The 19,452-nt window shown below is 46.4% G+C and overlaps 1 protein-coding gene across 2 annotated transcripts in view; it reads left to right on the top strand.

Moving 5' to 3' along the window:
- Window positions 1–19,452, top strand: part of ZFR (zinc finger RNA binding protein) — a 1,119,848-nt gene that overhangs the window by 1,019,880 nt on the left and 80,516 nt on the right. For both annotated transcript variants that reach the window (XM_069627081.1, XM_069627082.1), the window contains 2 exons: window positions 7,019–7,130; window positions 7,215–7,312. In XM_069627081.1, the coding sequence (XP_069483182.1) occupies window positions 7,019–7,130; window positions 7,215–7,312 (210 nt within the window). The remainder of the gene's footprint in view (window positions 1–7,018; window positions 7,131–7,214; window positions 7,313–19,452) is intronic.

Genomic DNA, 19,452 nt, shown 5'->3' with positions numbered 1-19,452 from the left:
GAAAAAGTAGAATCAATGTACGGCCACAAGCTGGGAGGCTTGTAAGGTAGAAGATGCAGGCAACTCTGCAGAAGCAGCCAAGACAAGTATCAACTGAGTTCAAGTAAGGCTACAACAAGAGGTATGTCCTCTCAAACTTTACAGTACCTTTGGTTAGAAGAAATGGTTCCAGCTGGGTTCTGTTCCTGTGCAGCTCTGCAGATCCTTTTGTTCCTGTACCTCCGCCGCAAGGACAAGAGGGAAGACTTCTGCACTCCAATGGGACGGTCAGCAGCCGAAAAAGACAAACTTCAATTCATCTGCACTTCGCGGTTTCAGCTCCTCGCGTCTCAGCAAATAGCACCACTGCGGACTCTCGGATGCCACTCAGGACTTTCGTTGCATCTGGGGTCCAGCACTCTGAGGTGGCTCAGGCTTGGTCAGTCCTGTTTACTGGGAGCCCTGAGGATCTTCCACAAGCTCCGGTCCGACTTAAGTGGTGTTCCTATCCCTCTCACATTGGTTCCAGCAGCAGTGGAAGTACAGCCAGCTCTGACAGGATGTCCAAACGAGTTCACTTTTGAGTTTATTGGACCCTTCAACTCAAGGGGAGACATCGTCCTTGCAGGGCTTCTCTAGTCGAGGCAAATTCGGAGCTTCAGCACAGCAGCAGGGCTTCACCGGGCAAACCAACGGCTCAGGAGTTCCAGCAGGCGTCTCTTCCAAGTTCTTCGGATTCCTTCGTCCAGTGTTTGACTCTGCCTTCCAAGCCAAAAAACCTTGCCTTTTTATGCAGGTTTCTCCCATTCATGCCAGCCAGCTGTCAATCGCACAGCAGGGTGGCTGTCCTTACCAGACAGCCAGCCGGCCAATCACCTTTTGGGTGCATTCCTGTAACCAAGGGGATTAAGCACAGGGAGTTCCGGGCACCTACCTCCCTTCTTGCCACTGCCAGACATACTGGAGCCAGAGGCAGGCTTCACTTGTGGATCCTGCCAAACACAAAGCGAACAAAGGGACCAAACCTGGTTTGGCGCGCAGAATAAATCTCAAGAAGGACCTTTCCAGCAAGAAATGGCACAAAAAGACGACCGGGGCCATTTTGACAAAATGGGCACCCATGAGTGCCTTATTGCAGCTGTGAACACAGCCTGTGTTAAAACACACAATTGTAGTAAAAAGTAAATCACTGTCACCAGCCATTAAAAGTAGAAACGGTAACATAAAAATTTTACATGAGAAACTAGACAAAGGGGATACTAAGTAACCCCTTCAGCACCCTATGGTAAGATAGTGTGTGCTAGGTCTAGAAAGCTACAAATTGTAAGTAAAGTCAATTTCATTTCACTGCTCTTTGAATCAGTAGTTTCACCAATAGAAGGTATTTAAACCTTTGGGAAATCGAAGACTTCCCTGTGCCACTGCACTGAAGGTGCTGTGTGTCACAATGCAAAGATGATGCCTATGGAGTTTGTCAGATTCCAAAACCAAAAGAAACCATGTTTAAATCACAGAAAAATACATGAGCGAATGGGAATTATGTCTCTCTCTCACCAGGTTAAAAATTAAAAAGTCAGAGTCCAGCAGACGTGCTGGGGATCTCTAAAGTAGAGAGGAATTAGCACATTTCTGAGAATTTTCCCTAACACTTACCTTATTCTATTTGTAGACCTAGCACACACCATCGTACATGGAGTGTTGGGGGATACTTATTATCCCCTTTTGTCTAGTTTCTCATCTAACTTTTTTATGTTAGACTTGCTACAATTAATGGCGGCTTGCAGTGGTTTACTTTTTCCTACCATTGTGCGTTTTTAACACAGTCTGCATTCGCAGCTGCAGTATTGCACCCATGGGTGCCCATTTAGTCATAATGGCCCGGTCTTCTTTTTTCGCCATCTCTTGTTTGTAAGGTCCTTCTTGAGATTTACTCTGCACGCCAAACCAGATTTGGTCCCTCTGTTCGTTTTTACTCCTATGACCTGTCCTCTTGCCTCAATACTTGTGGAATAAAGTATTTTCCAATTCGGCTTTTCAGCTTCATCAGGCTAACACTGACCTTATCTTGGCGGCGGCCAATGTCAAGGTGTGGCGGGAACTAGACTATTTCCAGGAATGTATTCCTGCGGATAGGCTCGAGGACTTCAAAGCCGGTTTGACGGATGCCAGAGTGCTGGCACAAGATTTACTGAAGGCTGCAGCACACCACGTAGACACTTCAACTCGAGGCATTATGGTCGTGGTTGACATCTCCCACCAAGCGTGGCTCAATGCTACGAAGTTCTCAAAAGAAGTGCAGGACAAGTTGCTAGATCTTCCTTTTGATGGTAAGGAATTGTTCCATTCCTCCATATATGATGAACTTGCTAAGACCAAGGCAAGCACTCAAACAGCCAAATCTTTATCAGTCCTGGCGAAAGCTAAGGCTCCTTGTACACAGAGGTCAGAGTCCCAAACTCAGTCTTTCTCTGGATTCAGGGGTTTTCAGGATCGCTGTGCAAGCATACCTGAGGTTCCGGCTGGCGGGCTCTACCATAAGCAGCAGCGGCAAGGTGGCTGTTTTTTCTCTCGGCCATCAGCCTCCTCTCCTGGGACAGGTAGTCTCCCTGCCGACAAATCATCCCTGTGATATTTTTTGTCAGTCGCACGAGACTCCGGTGGGAGGACAAATTTTGTCTCATCTGGAGGCATTGCAGATGATCACCGAAGACTGATGGGTTTTGTCAATTGCTTGGGTGGGCATCCGCTTGCCCCTTCCCCCATCCCATCCTTCAACCCTCCCTTCGATCAGACGGGGACACTCTCCCTCAGAGCAGAGATGCAGAAACTTTTAGACCTCTGAGCGGTGGAGCCTGTTCCCCTCGGAGAGCAAGGGCAGGGCTACTACTCCAGTCTCTTCACAGTGCCCAAACCCAGCCACGCTGGCCTGCGCACTATCCTCAATCTTTCCCAGTTCAGTCTCTCTGTTCCCCAAGAGAAATTAAAGATGATCACGCCCTGCCAGATAAGGTTCTGTCTCCGAAGGGTGGCTGGCTCAGCGTGGTAGACCTCCAGGATGCATACATGGGGCTCGCATTGAGAATATCTGCGGTTCTCTGTGGGAGCAGAACACTTCCATTTTCGTGTACTCCCTTTTGGTCTCAGCTCGGCACTGCATGTCTTCACGAAGATGTTGGTCATTGCAGCATTCCTCAGACTGCAGGGGATTCATGTATACCCATGCTTAAACGATCGGCTCCTGTGCAGTCCTCGCCCACAGACGGCCTTGACCAATCTTCAGTCACTCCTTCAGCTCCTGTTCCATCTTGGGCTGTTGGTGAATTGGAAAAATCATCCATGATGGTCTCTCAAGACCTGATCTTTCTGGGTTTCCGTTGGAATACGGTCATTACCAAGGTGTTCCTAACAACGCACAGGATTGCAGACCTGTCGACCACGTCCGCTCTCCAGTCCTCGCACATGATGGCTTGGTGGTTCTAAAGACTTCTGGGTCTCATGGCCTCTTGCGTGTTAGCTCTACCTCTTAACCGTCTGAAGATGAGGCGCACTCAGCTTGCTCTTCTGAGCTGTTGGTCCCTGTCTTCGAGTCCGGATTCCAAGATCTTTCCAGTTTCATTGTGCATGACGGCGGATCTACAATGGTGGTGGTCTGCCAACAACCATTCAGTGGGGCCCTCCTTCCAGGAGCCCTGCCCACAAGTAACGGTTACTACAGACGCCACCCTTCTGGGGTGGGGAGTGACGCTGCATCACCTCGAAGCGTTCAACTTGTGGACGCCTCAGGACAGGCAGTTTCATCTCAATTACCTCCTGGCTGTGTTCCTGGCGCTCAAAGCTTTTCAACAGACTATCGCCAACAGGGTAGTCCATATTCGCACAGACAATTCTGCGGCGATGTTTTACATCAACAAGCAGGTCGGCACCAAGTCACCTCTCCTTGTGGATCTTGCCATACAAATTTGTGACTGGGCCATCCAGCACAATGTTTGGCTCCTGGCTGTACACATCCCGGGTCACATCAATGTGACTGCAGATTCACTCAGCCGTCAGCCAGTGACGAGTGGGAAAATAACAGCAATGTCCTCCAACAGTTTCCATCAATGGGGCACTCCAGAGGTGGACCGCTTTGCAATTTCTTCAAACAAGAGACTTCCTCTTTTTGCGTCCAGGGACGTGCTCGGAGCGTCCTCCCTGGGGGACGCCCTTGAGATTCCGTGGGACAACATGAAGGATTGCGCTTTCCCTCCATTGCCACTGATTCATTGGTCACTCTGCGAGCTCAGCACTACATTGAATTGCACTCTCTTGGTCATGGCTCCTTGGTGGCCAGCCAGATTCTGTTTTTCGGAACTACAGCATCTGTCGGATCTTCCCCGATCAGGTTTGCCGCAGATACCCAACCTTCACCTGCTGTTGCACCCCTCGCCACAATCGTTGAGCTTGGCGGCCTTGTGCCAGAGTACAGGTCTTTAGCGCAGTTCCATCTGTCTGAAGACAATCTGCGCATTATCCAAGCGGCCAGGAAGCCTTCTACGAGGGCCCAGTACAGAAGCAAATGGCTCTGTTTTTGCCACTGGTGTTTAGCTAAACTGCTCAATCCCAGGCATGCTTCGGTGGATACCGTTCAATCCTTTGTCTCACCTGGAAGCTTCTGGCATCCATGTTCTGTCATGCAGGACTTTGTTTATCCGCCATTGCGGCCTACCTGTCCACAGACAGCTGTTCTTTTTCTTTGACTAATCCAGTCATCAAAAGGTATTTTGCAGGCCTTCTTCATCTGTTCCTGCCGGTGCCGACTCCTTATCCCAAATGGGATCTAAATGTTGTCCTCACCGTGTTGTCATACGCTGCTTGAACCCATGGTCACTACCGATTTTAAGTACCTCTCTTGGAAGGTTGCTTTTCTGATCGCAATAGCATCGGCAAGGCAAGTGAGCAAGCTCCAAGCTCTCTGTGGAACATCCGTTCCTCACTTTCCACAAGGATAAGGTTGTGCTCCGCACTCATCCTTCCTAAGGTGGATACTGATTTTAATTTGAGCCTATCTATCTCCTTACCAGTCTTCTTCCCGAACCCGGCATCTGATGCTGAGGGGGTTCTACCCAATGTGGACGTAAGGCGAGCCCTGAAGTTTTACCTTGATAGAACGAGTGAACGCAGAAGCTCCTCACAACTCTGTTACCTTTGGTGACCCTAAAGGCTAACCAGCTTCGAAAACCTCCATCTCCCGCTGAATTGCCTCATGTATTTCAGATGCCTATAAGATCAAAGACCTTCAACCACCAAAGGGCATCCATGCACATCTAGTATGTGGCAAAGCAGCTGCTGTTGCCTTCCAAAAGTATGTCCTTTGGGAGTCTTTTGCAAAGTCGGCTATGTGCGCCTCCCCCATCAGCTTTCTGCAAGCATTAATTCTTAGACCCGAGCTCCAGGGCTGATGCCCAATTTGGCCAGGCTGTCCTCAAATGTATTCCAGTAAAGGCATTTTCCATCCACCCGTGCTACCTATGGTTGTGCTTGGGAATCTCCCACAAGTATGGAGGAAAGGGGACAGGGACGTAGGAGTATAACAAAGTTACACACAGTAGTGACTACCTTACTCCTAGTCCATAGTCCCCTTTTCTCCATATGCCCGCCGTCCCCTCTAAAAAGTATCTTATATTGTTGCTTAAATGCTCTCAGACCTGGCGATAGAAAAGGACTAAAGGGCGATGTGCGGTGCCAAGCCCAGGAGGATGGGGTTACGGCTGTGTGTGGTGGCCCCGTGTAACAATAAAAGGACAAAATAGTGCTCCGGTCCCGTCCCGAAGGGTGGGATCGTCTAGTTGCCTCCATAGCTTGACATTGGCCGCCGCCAGGATAAGGTCCGTGTTAGCATGACCAAGCTGGAGAGCCAAATTGGAAAAGGCTTTCTTCCACAAGTATGGAGGAAAGGGGACTATGGACTAGGAGTAGTGTTAGGCACGATTGTATGCAGTACCTTTGGGTGCACTACAATAACCTTGACCTCCTGGCAATAGGGACCGAACCTTTGGTAGAAGTCTGAACTACACGGGTTGGTAGTGTGGCTGAGCAGCCAGGCTTATCTCAAGAGGGGTCAATGTGCGCATAAGGGAAGTTACACAGAGATTCACAGTAACAAGTTTCCAAATAAATACTTATACTCAAGGTTTCTTGAGTAAAACAATTATTCATTTATTTCACAATCCGTTTGAATAAGCCTTCAGAAGGGGCAATATCAGAGATATATGTGCAGCTACACACCTTCACTAAACATTACAGTTTAGACTCTTCCTCAGGTCAAGAATCTGAATTTGGAAAAGCAGTTTTGCATACAGTGCAGACACAACCATAAAATAGTCATGTCATGCTAAATTCTATTCCCCCCCCCTGCCCCCCCCCCCCCACCCCCCCCCCCCACCAAATTACGTAAACGGCTTTGGGAGTGTATCAAAGATGAGGAATACAAGTGAGGACACAATCCATGCTAAAGAAAGTTATTTACCCCTGGTAACTTTCTTTCGACTGGATGTTTCTCCCACGTATTCCTTATCACCCCTCCCAACCTGCCCCACTGTAGAATTTAGCTTGCGGTTGCAGTCTATGCTCTCTCAGGTGGAGTTACCGTTGAACACAAGATAAATGCTTTACTCGTAAAAACAGAACTGAGGCCAACGAGCGCTGCTCGTGCTACATATACCTACGGTGACGTCGACATCGAGACAGAGGCCTCTGAGGGACATTGAGTAGACAGGCATTGATGCACAGCGCCCCCTGCTGAACATAAAATTCCAAAGCAGCAAAGCTTCTTTCTCTCTATTATTGAATGTTCTCAGTGATCCTCCGTGATCCTGGATGGAAATGTAGTAATTTAGGTAAGTACATTTTACATTTTTTTCGTCTGTCAAATTATATTTGGATGTATTGCTTGCTGGAGTATACCATTGACTTGTGGTTATGTCCTTTCACCTGAATTAGATTTTCAGACATGTTTCCTTTTTCTTTTGAATAACCTGTGTTGTTTTATTACTTCAAACAGGCCATGGAGTTACTGATAGAGAAGGCAATCAGCAGTTCTACAGGACCCCAGAGCCCCGGTGATGCTTTGAGAAGAGTGTTTGAGTGCATTTCATCAGGCATTCTGTTAAAAGGTACGCTGTAACGTTCACAAACACATGAACCTGTTGAAACTGTTTCACACATTTTGTAATATACTAACTAGTATGTTTTTGTAGGAGGTCCTGGTCTTCTAGATCCATGTGAAAAAGATCCATATGATACTCTGGCTTTAATGACTGATCAGCAACGGGAAGATATTACATCTAGTTCACAGGTAAAAAAAAATTGATAAATAGAGTGATTGTACATCCATCAGCAAGAGCTGACACTCTTCATTGGCTCCCCAATAGTATATTGCATAACCTCCCAAGATAAATGTTTATGCTGTTTGGACACTGGGTGATCCCGGTTGCGTAAGGAGTCCAGCTCTCCGAGGACTGCGCACCCACAGTCTGATAGGAAACGTCTGGGAAATAGTTCCTGGATAGGTGTGTTCAGATGTATTTGCAAAGTTAGCCCTGGTGGGAGGATTTTGGGAAGCCACCCTATTATGTTGAACATGGAAAACACTGAGAGGTTATCCGAAACCCAATCATCGTAAGTGTTAGGAAAGATTTCTCTTTACTGTACCTTTCCTTCCATCTTTATGGAACCCCCAAACCTTTTGCTTTTATTTTTGATACTGACCTGCTCTTTTTGCAGTGCAGTGAAGCCTAAAGCTTCACTACACTGGCTTTTGCTCATATGTTAGGGGGAAACTGACATGTCCTTCAGGCTGTCAGTACTGGGAAACATTGTTTCCCTTGGTCATGTTACTGTTCTTACTTTTGGTTACTTTCATATCTCTTGTGGTACCTTTTTATCATTGTACAATGCAGCTTACACTGCAGTATAAGGGGTACATTTTTGTTATGCCATAGACTAACACGCAGAGGATTTTTAGCTACTCTAGGTGTGCTAAAAGTATAAGCTGGTGGCAGCAGTGACTTTTCCCCATTTTCTGGGACTTTTTTGTTTTAGCTTTACTGGGTTTACTGTGTTTGGCTACTAACTGTGGCTTCTGGTCAAACATGGCCGTACCACGAGATTTTTCACTTGTCCTTTTGCCATCTTGTTCCTTAGCCTTCTTCCTGGCCTACAAGGCCAGGAAAATCCTTATAAGGACTTCCAGTGCCTGGGAAAGCAGAAGCTTTTGGAGCGCTACTGGAGGGCTGTGTGTTTGCTGGCAGGACTGTCTGGTCCGAATCCACAGACTGGTTTCAGCGTGTCTGAATCGTATGCATGAATGTTCCCCGCCAGTTGTCCTGATTGGACCACTGGTGGGGTGTTTGTGTGTGGGCTAGCCCTGTCGTCTAGTGAGGGCACTGGGCAGCAGCTCTTGCCTGTCTTTTAGGATAAGAGGACCCCTGCACCCATTCTTCAGAGATCCTGGAGAAACCTGAAGGAGCCAAGACTTCTATCCAGCTGTGAGACCTGGGAAGAAACCGGAGACCTGTCGGCAGGAGGCCTGGCTACCAACTTCTGCTGCTGTCCTGGAGGAGCCCTGTGTTAGGCAAGCTTGTATGCAGTACCCTTTGGGTGCACTACAACAATCCTGACCTCCTGGCAATAGGAACCCAACCTTTGGTATAAGCTTGTATTACACAGGTTGGTAACGTGTTGAGCAGCCAGGCTTATCTCAAGAGGGGTCAGTGTGAGATGTAGGGGCGTTACACAGAGATTCACAGTGACAAGTATTCAAATGAACTCTTACACACAAGGTTTCTTGAATAAATAATTAATAATTCGTCAGTCGGTTAGAATAAGCCTTCTTCAGAAGGGGGCAATATAACAGTAATTCTCAAATACACATCAAAAATACACTCTTAATATTTCTAAATCATTAGGTACCCTTTTGGGATAATGGAAAAAACGGCGGAGAGGTGGGCACCACTATAAGTTCAAAATGTGTATCAAGTGGCGTGTTTATTGCGTTTGCAGTAATTTGCTTCTCATATGTGGAGCTACCAGGTTAGGAATAGCCCGAATGACAGCAGGGCTATAACGAAAACATAGCATCAAAAGAAAAAGAGTGGGGTCCACCCTGTAAAGCCTGGTGCTCCTCATTGCTCCTCGAAAGGAGCTCAATTCATTTGTTCTCAAGTTCCAAAATGTAAAGCTTTTGTTTGTAATATTCTTGCGTAAATCTTCGATTATATTATTGCTAGTTTACTTGCTTCAATGATCAGATGTTCAAAATATACTCATTTGAAAATATGCTATAGAAGATTTGTGTTTTAATCACACAATTATCCCAAAAGAATCAACAAATCCTCAGTTAACAGTACAAGCTCTTTGGCCAATGCATTTTGGTGCAAAGCACCTTCGTCAGGGCTGCATTAGTTCAAAAAAACATGAATTCAAACAAACATTCCAATCATGTAATTAATTATAAGTATTTACATACCCCCATTTGAGCGTGTCACAAAAGATGCATGGTTGTATGCCGATGAACAGGTCAGGAGAAAACATAAAAAGGCAGAGTACCCTAATTAGAATACTCGAATCCATATTTGCATTATGTATCATACCTTTTACCAAATTTAGTAACTTGTCATGTTTAATAATTACCTTAGCTATGACTGGCGGGAATATGTGTCTTGTGTTCCTTCAATTTCAAGTATACGGGGTAGATATCTCTGCGGGAGAAACGGTATGCAATGAACGTGTTGAGCTTCATGGTGTTATTGTGTGTGTTTCAATACCCGTGCAGGTAAAGCCCTTACCTCTATGCCGTATTCGTTGAACCGTTCTGCTCGCGCGGCGGGCTGCAAATGCAACCGCTCACCCGAGCTTTGTGTTTAAATGTTGCCATGATGACCGGGGCGGCGCCACACGTCCATGATTGAACAGTGCAGGCACGCCTCTGGTCCCACCCTCGCAGGGGATTGGAGGGGCGGGACGTGGTCAACGTCATGACAACGCTCTGTCTGGAAGTAGACACAGACGATGCACTAGCACCTATTTAGGGAACCATGTTGATATGACATAGGGGCCCTTTAAGGATGGGTGGCCCAATCTACATTTCTATAACGATCGAATCGACTTCCGATCTCATTTTAACACACACCAGAACCTATTGCATGTGATTTCTTACCATGGTGTGAGTCGGGTAAAACCTGGCTCACACTTGTATTTAAGGATAAACCGAACCGCCGTGTTTACAGTCACACAACTACATGGTTCACTGACCCGGAATGAGGTGTCTACTTCCAGACAGAGCGTTGTCATGACGTTGACCACGTCCCGCCCTTCCAATCCCTTGGGAGAGTGGGACCGGAGGCGCGCCTGCACTGTCCAATCCTGGACGTGTGGCGCCGCCCCAGTCGTCATGGCAACGTTTAAACACAAAGCTCGGGTGAGCGGTTGCATTTGCAGCCCGCCGCGCGAGCAGAACGGTTCAACGAATACGGCATAGCGGTAAGGGCTTTACCTGCACGGGTATTGAAACACACACAGCAACACCATGAAGCTCAACACGTTCATTGCATACCGTTTCTCCCGCAGAGATATCTACCTCGTATACTTGAAATTGAAGGAACACGAGACACATATTACCGCCAGTCATAGCTAAGGTAATTATTAAACATGACGCGAGTTACTGAATTTGGTAAAAGGTATGATACATAATGCAAAAATGGGTTCGAGTATTCTAATTAGGGTACTCTGTCTTTTTCTGTTTTCTTCTGACCTGTTCATCGGCATAAAACCATGCATCTTTTGTGACACGCTCAAGTGGGGGTATGTAAATACTTACAATTAATTACATGATTGGAATGTTTGTTTGAATTGATGTTTTTTTGAACTAACGCAGCCCTGACGAAGGTGCTTTGCACCAAAATGCATTGGCCAAAGAGCTTGTACTGTTAACTGAAGATTTGTTGAATCTCTTGGGATAATTGTGTGATTAAAACAAAAATCTTTTACAGCATATTTTCGAATGAGTATATTTTGAACATCTGATCATTGAAGCAAGTACACTAGCAATAATATAATCGAAGATTGAAGCACACATATTACAAACAAAAGCTTTACATTTTGGAACTTGCGAACAAATGAATTGAGCTCCTTTCGAGGAGCAACAAGGAGCAGCAGGCTTTACAGGGTGGACCCCACTCTGTTTTTCTTTTGATACCCTTTTGGGATAACCCACATACACTACCTACACCCTCGGTTGACTTCAATAGTTAGGGTGCTGGGGACATTAATATATCACTGTTGCATTTATAATCAGATTTGAAAGTTTGGCAAAGAGAAAGATTATTATGCCACAATAAGAGATCTCACAAATATTTCTCAACGCAGGTAAGTACTTTTGTAAAATAGAAATTAAAAAAAAACAATGCAAAGTTAGTTACCCCTTTCCTGGAAGGAAGACCAAACGCATTCACAAAGGGAAGAAGAGTCATTCAGGTAGCCAGGCTAAGCCAAAGTCAATTGAGCAAAGGTCTAGGTGAAACTGAAGCACTTCTCAGGTAGGTACAAAGTCTTGCATAATGCTTTTAAAGTATTTGTAGATAGAATTCAATGTAGGGCCACAAGCTGTTTAGGCTTGTGAGGTAAAGAGGCTGTCAGCAACTTTACAGAGCAACCACAAGTCTCGCCAACAGAGAACAAGTGCCGTTAAACAAAAAAAGGTAAGTTTTCTTAGACTTTACAGTACCTTTAGGTTGAAGAAAAGTGCAGCAGATAACTTCTGTTCCTGTGCAGCTCTGCAGATCTCACTGTTCCTGGGCTTCAGTTGTGGGGACTAGAGGCAGGACCTCTGGGGACTCCTGCACTGCAATGGGACGGTCACCGACCGCAACGGCAATCTTCAAATAAGTGGCACTTCGGTATTTCAGCTCCTCGCGTCTACCGCAAATAGCAACACTGTGGCTTCTGGATGTCGAGATGGACTTTCCTTGCTTCTGGGGTCCAGCACTCTGTTGAGGGAGCTCAGGCCTGGTCAGACCTGTTTCCTGGGAGTCTGGAGGATATTGGCCAGCTTAAAAGCCACGCACACAATCTGGTGTTCCTCTCCCTGGCGTTTCTGTTTCCAGCAGCAACTCTGGAAATTCAACCAGCTCCGAGAGAATGTCCAGGTGGCTTAATTTGGAGTTGATTGGTCCCACCAACTCAAGGGGGAGTAGTCGACCTTGCAGGGGCTTCTCTGTCTATACGAATTTGGAGTTTCAGCACAGCAGCAGGGCTTCACCGAGCAAACCAACGCTCCAGGAGTTGCAGCAGGCATCTTCTTCAAGTTCTTCTTCGGTTCGTTCGTAAAGTGGTCAACTCTGCCTTGAAAGCCAGAAAGCCTCGCCGTTTATGCAGGTTTCTCCCATTCATTCCAGCCTATCTGTCAGTCACCCAGCAGGGTGGCTGTCCTTGCCGGACAGTCAGCCGGCCAATCACCACAGAGTGCAATTGGGTCTCCTAGGAGATTAAGCACAGGGAGTTTCGGGCCCCTCCCTCACTTCCTGCCCCCACCAGACACCCTGGAGCCAGAGGCCTGCTTCACTCGTGAATCCCGCCAAAGGCAAAATGAACAAAGGCTGGTTTGGCGCGCAGAGTATATCTCGAGAAGGACATTTCCACAAAGAAATGGTGAAAAAAGACGACCGGGTCATTTTGACAAAAATTGCACCCTTTGGTGCTTTGCTGCAGCTGCCAACGCAGCCCGTGGTAAATGCACACCACAGGAGTTAAAAGTAAACCACTGCCACCAGCCATTCAGTGAGGAGAGGGTAACATAAACATTTTATATGAGAAGCTAGACAAAGGGGATACTAAGTAACCCCTCAGGCACACTATTGTAAGATAGTATGTGCTCAAAGTTACATTTGTAAGTAAAGTCAATTTCACTTTACTGCTCTTGGAAACAGTAGTTTATCCAAGAAAATATATTTAAACCTTTGGGAAAACGGAAAGACTTCCCTGTGCCACTGCACTGAATGTGCTGTGTGACAGACACAATGTAAAAGATGCCTATGTAGTTTGTCAGACTCCACAACCAAAAGAAACGGAGTTCAAAATCACATTAAAATACATGAGAGAGTGGGAATAAGGGTCTCACTATCTCCAGGTAAAAAAATCAAGTCCTCAAAATCCAGAAAAGTTGCTTGGCCTCTCTAAGGTAGAGCGGAATTAGCACATTTCTGAGAATTCTCCTTCACACCCTGTCTTGCTGAAGATCTTTAGCAGTCCTGAGAAGGAGCTGCGACCCTGGGAGCGGAAGGAACATCCATTCTGATGTCTGCTCGGTACCCGGCAAAGAAGAGCCTTTGGAAGTGTCCCGGGTCCGTCCTATGGCTGACCAAGCTCTGATTTTGGGCTACCATGCTGCTGACGTCTCTGTTTAGAGTTTGGACCTGGAACTTTGGGGATCCTCAGCTGGCCCTACAAGACTCACCTCTGTGCAATTTTGGCGTCCTAGTTTCAATGGGACTCGAGATAGGCGGGAAAGTCAGACCGCAGCAGTGGAAGCCCTTTGCGTTGCCATGCTACGGTGACCACCATCCGAAATCACTTTCCTGACCCAAGTCCAGTCCTGAGAGGGGTCCTGCATCGGGATTGTCTTCATTTCAGAGTCCTTTCACCAGTTAGTCACCAACCAGAGATCAGCTAGAACATGCAACCCCTGCGACTCGAGGACTGCGACTGCGACTGTGGAAAGAGCAACCTCAGACCCTCCTCCTTTGTAGTGCCAAGTCTTGGGAAGAATCAGAGTACGGGTGTGGAGGTAGTTAGTGATTCTTAGCTACTGCTAAACTCCCATTATAAGTCTATGGGCTTATAATAAAAGATATTCTAACAATATTGGCTTTGCCACTTGTACTCTGATAATTAGAACCCTTCACTGGTTCCCAGAGACCCTACATGCATTTTGTCCTGTCTCAAAGACTCTGTGGAACTTTACCTGAACTACTGGGCAAAAAGCCCCAGACAATTTAGCGCTTGACTTTGAGTTAGGGATCATTCTCTGTGGACCTATAAGTGCATAATATAACCTTACATTTCGTTTGCAGGAGGCTGTGATGTATATTATGCCCCCTGATAAGTGAATGTACATATGTAATCTATTTTGCTAGTGTGTGATAACTCCCCTTGCTAGTAGTCATTTTTCTATAGTGTTTGGCCAATACATTATAATTGTATCTTTATACATCCTGTCTACGTGTAATCTGTGATTCCCACCATTATGTGAACTCATTGTGGACCCTTTACAAGCTCACCACCTCTCAAGAACTTAGCTTAGACCGCCTGTCACTGCTACCTAAACTGTTTTGGCTACAGCTCCAAGAGTTGTCTGTCACAATATAGGTTGTCCATCTATAGATCTGTCCACCAGGCCAGAGTATAGAAAATCAGTCTGAACAATAAGGTAGCTCAGCAGTGAATGCTTAGTATTAAGGAAAAGTGTGTGTGGTCTAAAGTTAGTCGACACAGATCAACACCAGTAATTCCAGTTAGTAGGTATAATAATGCAATTTTTTTTATTCAGCTTTTAGTTATTGTTAAGCAAGAATTGATGTAGTAACCCTGCGGGAGACTACACAACCCTTGTCTTCTTGGTATTGGGTAACCCACCTATTGGTATAGGTGTGTACTACACAAGTTGGTAGAGTGCCTGAGCAGCCAGTCTTATCTCAAGTGGGGTAAATGTGACCTGTAGAGCTGTAGCATCAAAATCCACACATACAAGTATCCAAATAACACTTCTACTCAAGGTTTTCTAGTAAAATATTTATTTAACGGTCAGTTTTAAATAGGCATTCTTTAAAGGGGGCAATGTGCAACAATAAAAATACACTTCAAAATACTTTCTCAGAATCAAGGCAAAGCAAGTAGACACTCTTTAGAAATGCTTCATACACACTTCCTACACCCTGATGTGACTAAACTAACTAGGACAGTATTGGCATTTATTTATCATTTTTGTACTTTGTAAAATTCTGAGTTTGGCAAAGAGGGTTATTGTACGGAAAAAGTTGAACTGGTTCTCAGAGCATGTGAGCACTTTTAAACTCCCCCAATGAAGTCTAGATAAAGCCTTTCCCGGTAATATTAGTTAAAAACCAATGTATAACCTATGAGTGACAGTTAGAATCAAGGTCAATGGGTTAGAGTCTGCATGGTGCCAGGACCGCCAAGACAATTTGGAACAGTCTATGGAGCTGAGGCACTTCATAGATAGCAAAAAGTCTTGCACAAAGTAAGAGCGTTTGTAGTAGAAAATCACTGTTGGGCCACAAGCTGTTACACTTGTGAAAGTTGGAGCTGAGATCAACTCTCGAAAAAAGCAGCCACTGCAAATCTCAAATGATGTAGCAGAGATAAAGAGGGAGTCAGCCGAGGCACCCTAAGAGGCAATTATTCCTCAGTCAGAACAGTAGCTTAGGTTAGAGGAAGAGGATCTAGCTGGCTTCTGTCCTGGTTGCAGAGTTGCTGATCCTTTTTTCCTGGGCTTCGGTAGTGGGGACAAGCAGGACGACGTCTGGAGGACTCCTGCACACCAGTTTGGAGGTTAGTTCAGCGGCACTTTGCGGTTTCAGCATGCGATAAACAACACCACCATGGATCTTGTGCACCAGTTGGGCTTGCTTCACTCCTTGAGTCCAGCACTCTAGTGAGGTGGCTCAAGCTTGGGTCGTCCTGCTTCGTGAGGGCCCTCGGGAGACTCCTGGAGCTTTTGGCCGGCTTACAGATGTTGCACTCAGCTATGGATTTCTTTGCCCCTGGCACTCGGTTCCAGCAGCAGCAAAGTAGTACAGCCAGTTGGGGGAGGTCTTCCAGCAAAGTTCCTCTTGGGGTTAGTTGGTCCCACTAACCCAAGTGAAGAAGCCGTCCTCTCCAGAGATTCACTGGTCGATTCGGAAAAGGAGATTCAGCACAGCCGGAGGGCTTCGCCTGACAGTTCAACGGTCCAGGCGGATGCAGCAAGCTTCTCTTCATGATTCCTTTGTTGGATATTTAGTCCAGTGGTCAACTCTGTCTTCAGTTCAAGAAGCCTCATCTTTTATACAGGTTTCTCCCATTCATGCAGAGCCTAGCTGTCACTCACACAGCAGGGTGGCTGTCCTGCACGGACAGCCAGCCAGCTTTTTTTTCAGGACTGGTTGCATTCAGTTAACCAAGGAGACTAAGGACAGAGGAGTTTCGGGCACCTCCCTCACTTTCTGCCCTGCTAGAAACACTGGAGCCAGAGGCGGGTTTCAGTATTGAAGCCTGCCAAAGGCAAAACGAACAAAAGGATTAAACCTGGTTTGGCACGTAGAGTAAACCCCAAGAAAGGCCTCACAAACAAGAAATGGTGAAAAAAAGAAGACGAGACCATTTTGGCACAATGGTCACCCATGGTTGCTATACTGCAGCTAAGGATTCAGTATGCGGTAGGAAAGCACAATGGAAGGAAAATTAAACCACTGCCACCAGTCATTTAAAGTAGTGAGGGTAACATTATTATAAAAAATGTATAAAGCGTGACTAAGGCCCATGGGCGTCTAGGCGCTAGCAGGAGGGACCCAACCCAAAGTACTTGGGTGCCAAATGCTCTAGCAGAGAGGACGAAACAGATTAAACAGATGCGTCTTCAAGGCTCTCCTGAAGGGAAGATGGTCAGCCAAAGGTCTGAAGCCTAGAGGAAGGGCATTCCATAGGCTGGGCACCAGGACAGAAAAGGAACGACCATCTGGGCATTTCAGACGAAGTTTTGGAATCCTCAGAAGCTGGTGAGAATCCGACTGTAAATTTCTTGTAGGACAATATCTTACCAGTTGTACAAGGCTCGATGGACAGCACACAAGATCTTGAACTCAAAACAAACCGCCACCGGAAGCCAATGCAAACGATGTAGCAGAGCTAAAGAGTGAGTCAGCCGGAGCACTTTAAGTGCCAATTGGTCTGCGGCTTTCTGCGGGACTTGCATCCGCTGGATCTGGTACTTGGCTCGCTGGATTATTGTAACAGCATTTATCTGGGACAACCCGATTATGGTGGATGTAACCAGAGTTGTCTGGTTTTCAGGGAGAAGCAAAGGAAGAATTTTACTTAAAGCCTTCAATCTTCCAAACCCAGCGCTGCAAATGGCAGAAATCTGAGCCTCCTGTGACATGTTAGGTAAGTCCAAGACTTTTCACTGAGTCACAAGGAGATGGACGGGGGCAGATTGACTCTGGCCAGTACTGTGAATTCCAAAGGTGGTCCCTTTCCTGGGGCCCAACCATCAGGACCTCCGTTTTACTGCCATTTAATTGCAGCCAGTTGGCTGCCATCCAGTTTCCCACTTTCTCTAAATGGTCTTGCAACTTCTCGGGAGGACCAACCTGTGAGGAGTTGCATTGCACCGTAATATAAGCTGTGTATCCTCTGCATAAGAGTAAAAAAACTCCACATGCAATGATAAGGTCCCCCAGTAGCCATCTCAACAGAGTGCAGGACCCCAGAAGCAAGGAAAGTCCATCTTGACAGCCAGGATCCGCGGTGTTGCTATTTGCGGTAGACGCAAGGAGCTGAAACACTAAACAGCCACTGAAAGTGAAGTTTGCCGGTTGCAAGTCTAATCGGCTTGTGTCCCTACATTTGATTCTTCCTTTCTACAAAGACTTCTAAAAACATTGTGCAAAGTCTTTTCCATTTACCTACCAGAAGTGATTCATCCTATATAAGACTTTTGCCCATTGACTTTGGCCTAACCTATTGTACTGAATGACTCCTCTTGGGGGGGGGGGGGGGGGATTCAAATGTATTTGCCTGCTTAAGAATATTTGTTTTCTCTTGTTTGTACTAAATAATCTTTTCCTTTGACTTATTACTATATGATCCTAAATGCAACAGTGATATATTCATGTCCCCAGCACCCTAGCAATTGAAGTCACCTGAGGGTGTAGGTAGTGTCTTTGGGCCACCCCACTCTCGACTTGCTGCGACTTTCCTAGACGGCAGAATCCCAATCCCTGGGGTACCTGGAGCATTATCGCATGCATTGTCTTCTGAAGATCGAGCCTGGCTGAAACTTTGCAGGCATCCGTGTGCACCTCAATAGGCAGGAATTCTTCACCAAAACCCCTCATCCGAGTTCAGGGCCGAGTAATGGCAGAGAATCCAACCAGCAATATTAGTTTCTTCTTGTCGTTATGAAAAATAGGCCAAAACCACAAATAGCCTCTGGAGTGAACTGAATCCATTTCTGCCGATTCCTTCTCCTGAGTGTTAGGTAAGAATTAGTGCAGTCCAACTGGTGTGCGACTACACAAGACTTATCGCCTTGTTATTAGACCCACCTTTTAATATCGGCCTGTACTGCACAAGTTGGTAGTGTGACTGAGCAGCCAGACTTATCTTAAGAGGGTTAATGGAGCTGTGCAATGAAAGCAGTAAATACAGGTATCGAAATAAACACTTACACGCTTAGTTATAATAATTATTTATTTCTCCAGCATGGGGTCTGGCATGGATTCACATGCTCGTGAATATTCCCCGTCAGGCTGGGAATCCTCGGTAAAGACTAAATCGGTTTCAGTTTGGTTTCTGAACTGTCTTTCTCCTAACAACCAATCACTAGTCTCTGGGTCATACTTCCCCCAGCCAATGACTGCCCTCTACCTAAGACCCTTCTCCGCAGCCATCTTCAGATTTGTACCGCACATTCAAGTGTTTGGCGTCCTCGTGCTTTAGCACTCGAGCTTTTACTGTGTTTTGCGATTTTTTTTTTTTTATTTTTTTTTTTAATTTATTTATTTATTTATTTCCAAGGAGTTTAATCTCTTTTTTTCGGTCAATCGAGCCTCAAGCTCCACCGTTTCTACTTCCAATCAACGGGAACCCGCTTTGGAATTTTCTACACCCCTCAAGGGTGAAGTTTTCGTAGAGTTTCGCTTCTTGGAGGATTCCAGAAGATCTTTGAGGCCTACCCCGCGTGGACATGGCCCAGGACAAAGGAAACCGAGATCCAAGCTGTTCAGGAGCTGCCCTGGTTGCGGATTTTAGAATGTCTTCAAGGAGGATGAGCATTCCAGATGCCTCTATTGCCTTCACGAAGACAAAACGCACGTGGAGAAGGACACTGCGTGTTGCAAGAACATGTCGGAGAGGACTATGAAGGATCGGCGTACCCGCCTCACCAACTGACTGGAAGGGAAGAGCCCAGCAGTAAGTGAGAGGAAGAAGTCGTCCGAGCAGTCTTCTAAGACCTTTGAGGGCGCTCTGGCGGCGGGGGCCTAACAAAAGGCAAAGCACCGCGGGCACCGAAAGCGCTGATCGGTCAGGCTCCTCGGTTGCCAGGCAGGGCGCACTTTCACCGATGCCATCAACCACGAGCCAACGCTCTGGCTCAGGGAAGAGGAAATCGGAGAACCCGGGTAAGCTTCGGGAGAAGCCCCGATCGATCCTGATGGA

The sequence above is a fragment of the Ambystoma mexicanum genome, chromosome 6p (assembly GCF_040938575.1).
Source record: "Ambystoma mexicanum isolate Mex_15411 chromosome 6p, UKY_AmexF1_1, whole genome shotgun sequence".
Classification (NCBI taxonomy): Eukaryota; Metazoa; Chordata; class Amphibia; order Caudata; family Ambystomatidae; genus Ambystoma; species Ambystoma mexicanum.
Note: the sequence above shows the minus strand (reverse complement) of the source record. Positions and strands in the feature narration are given on the sequence as shown.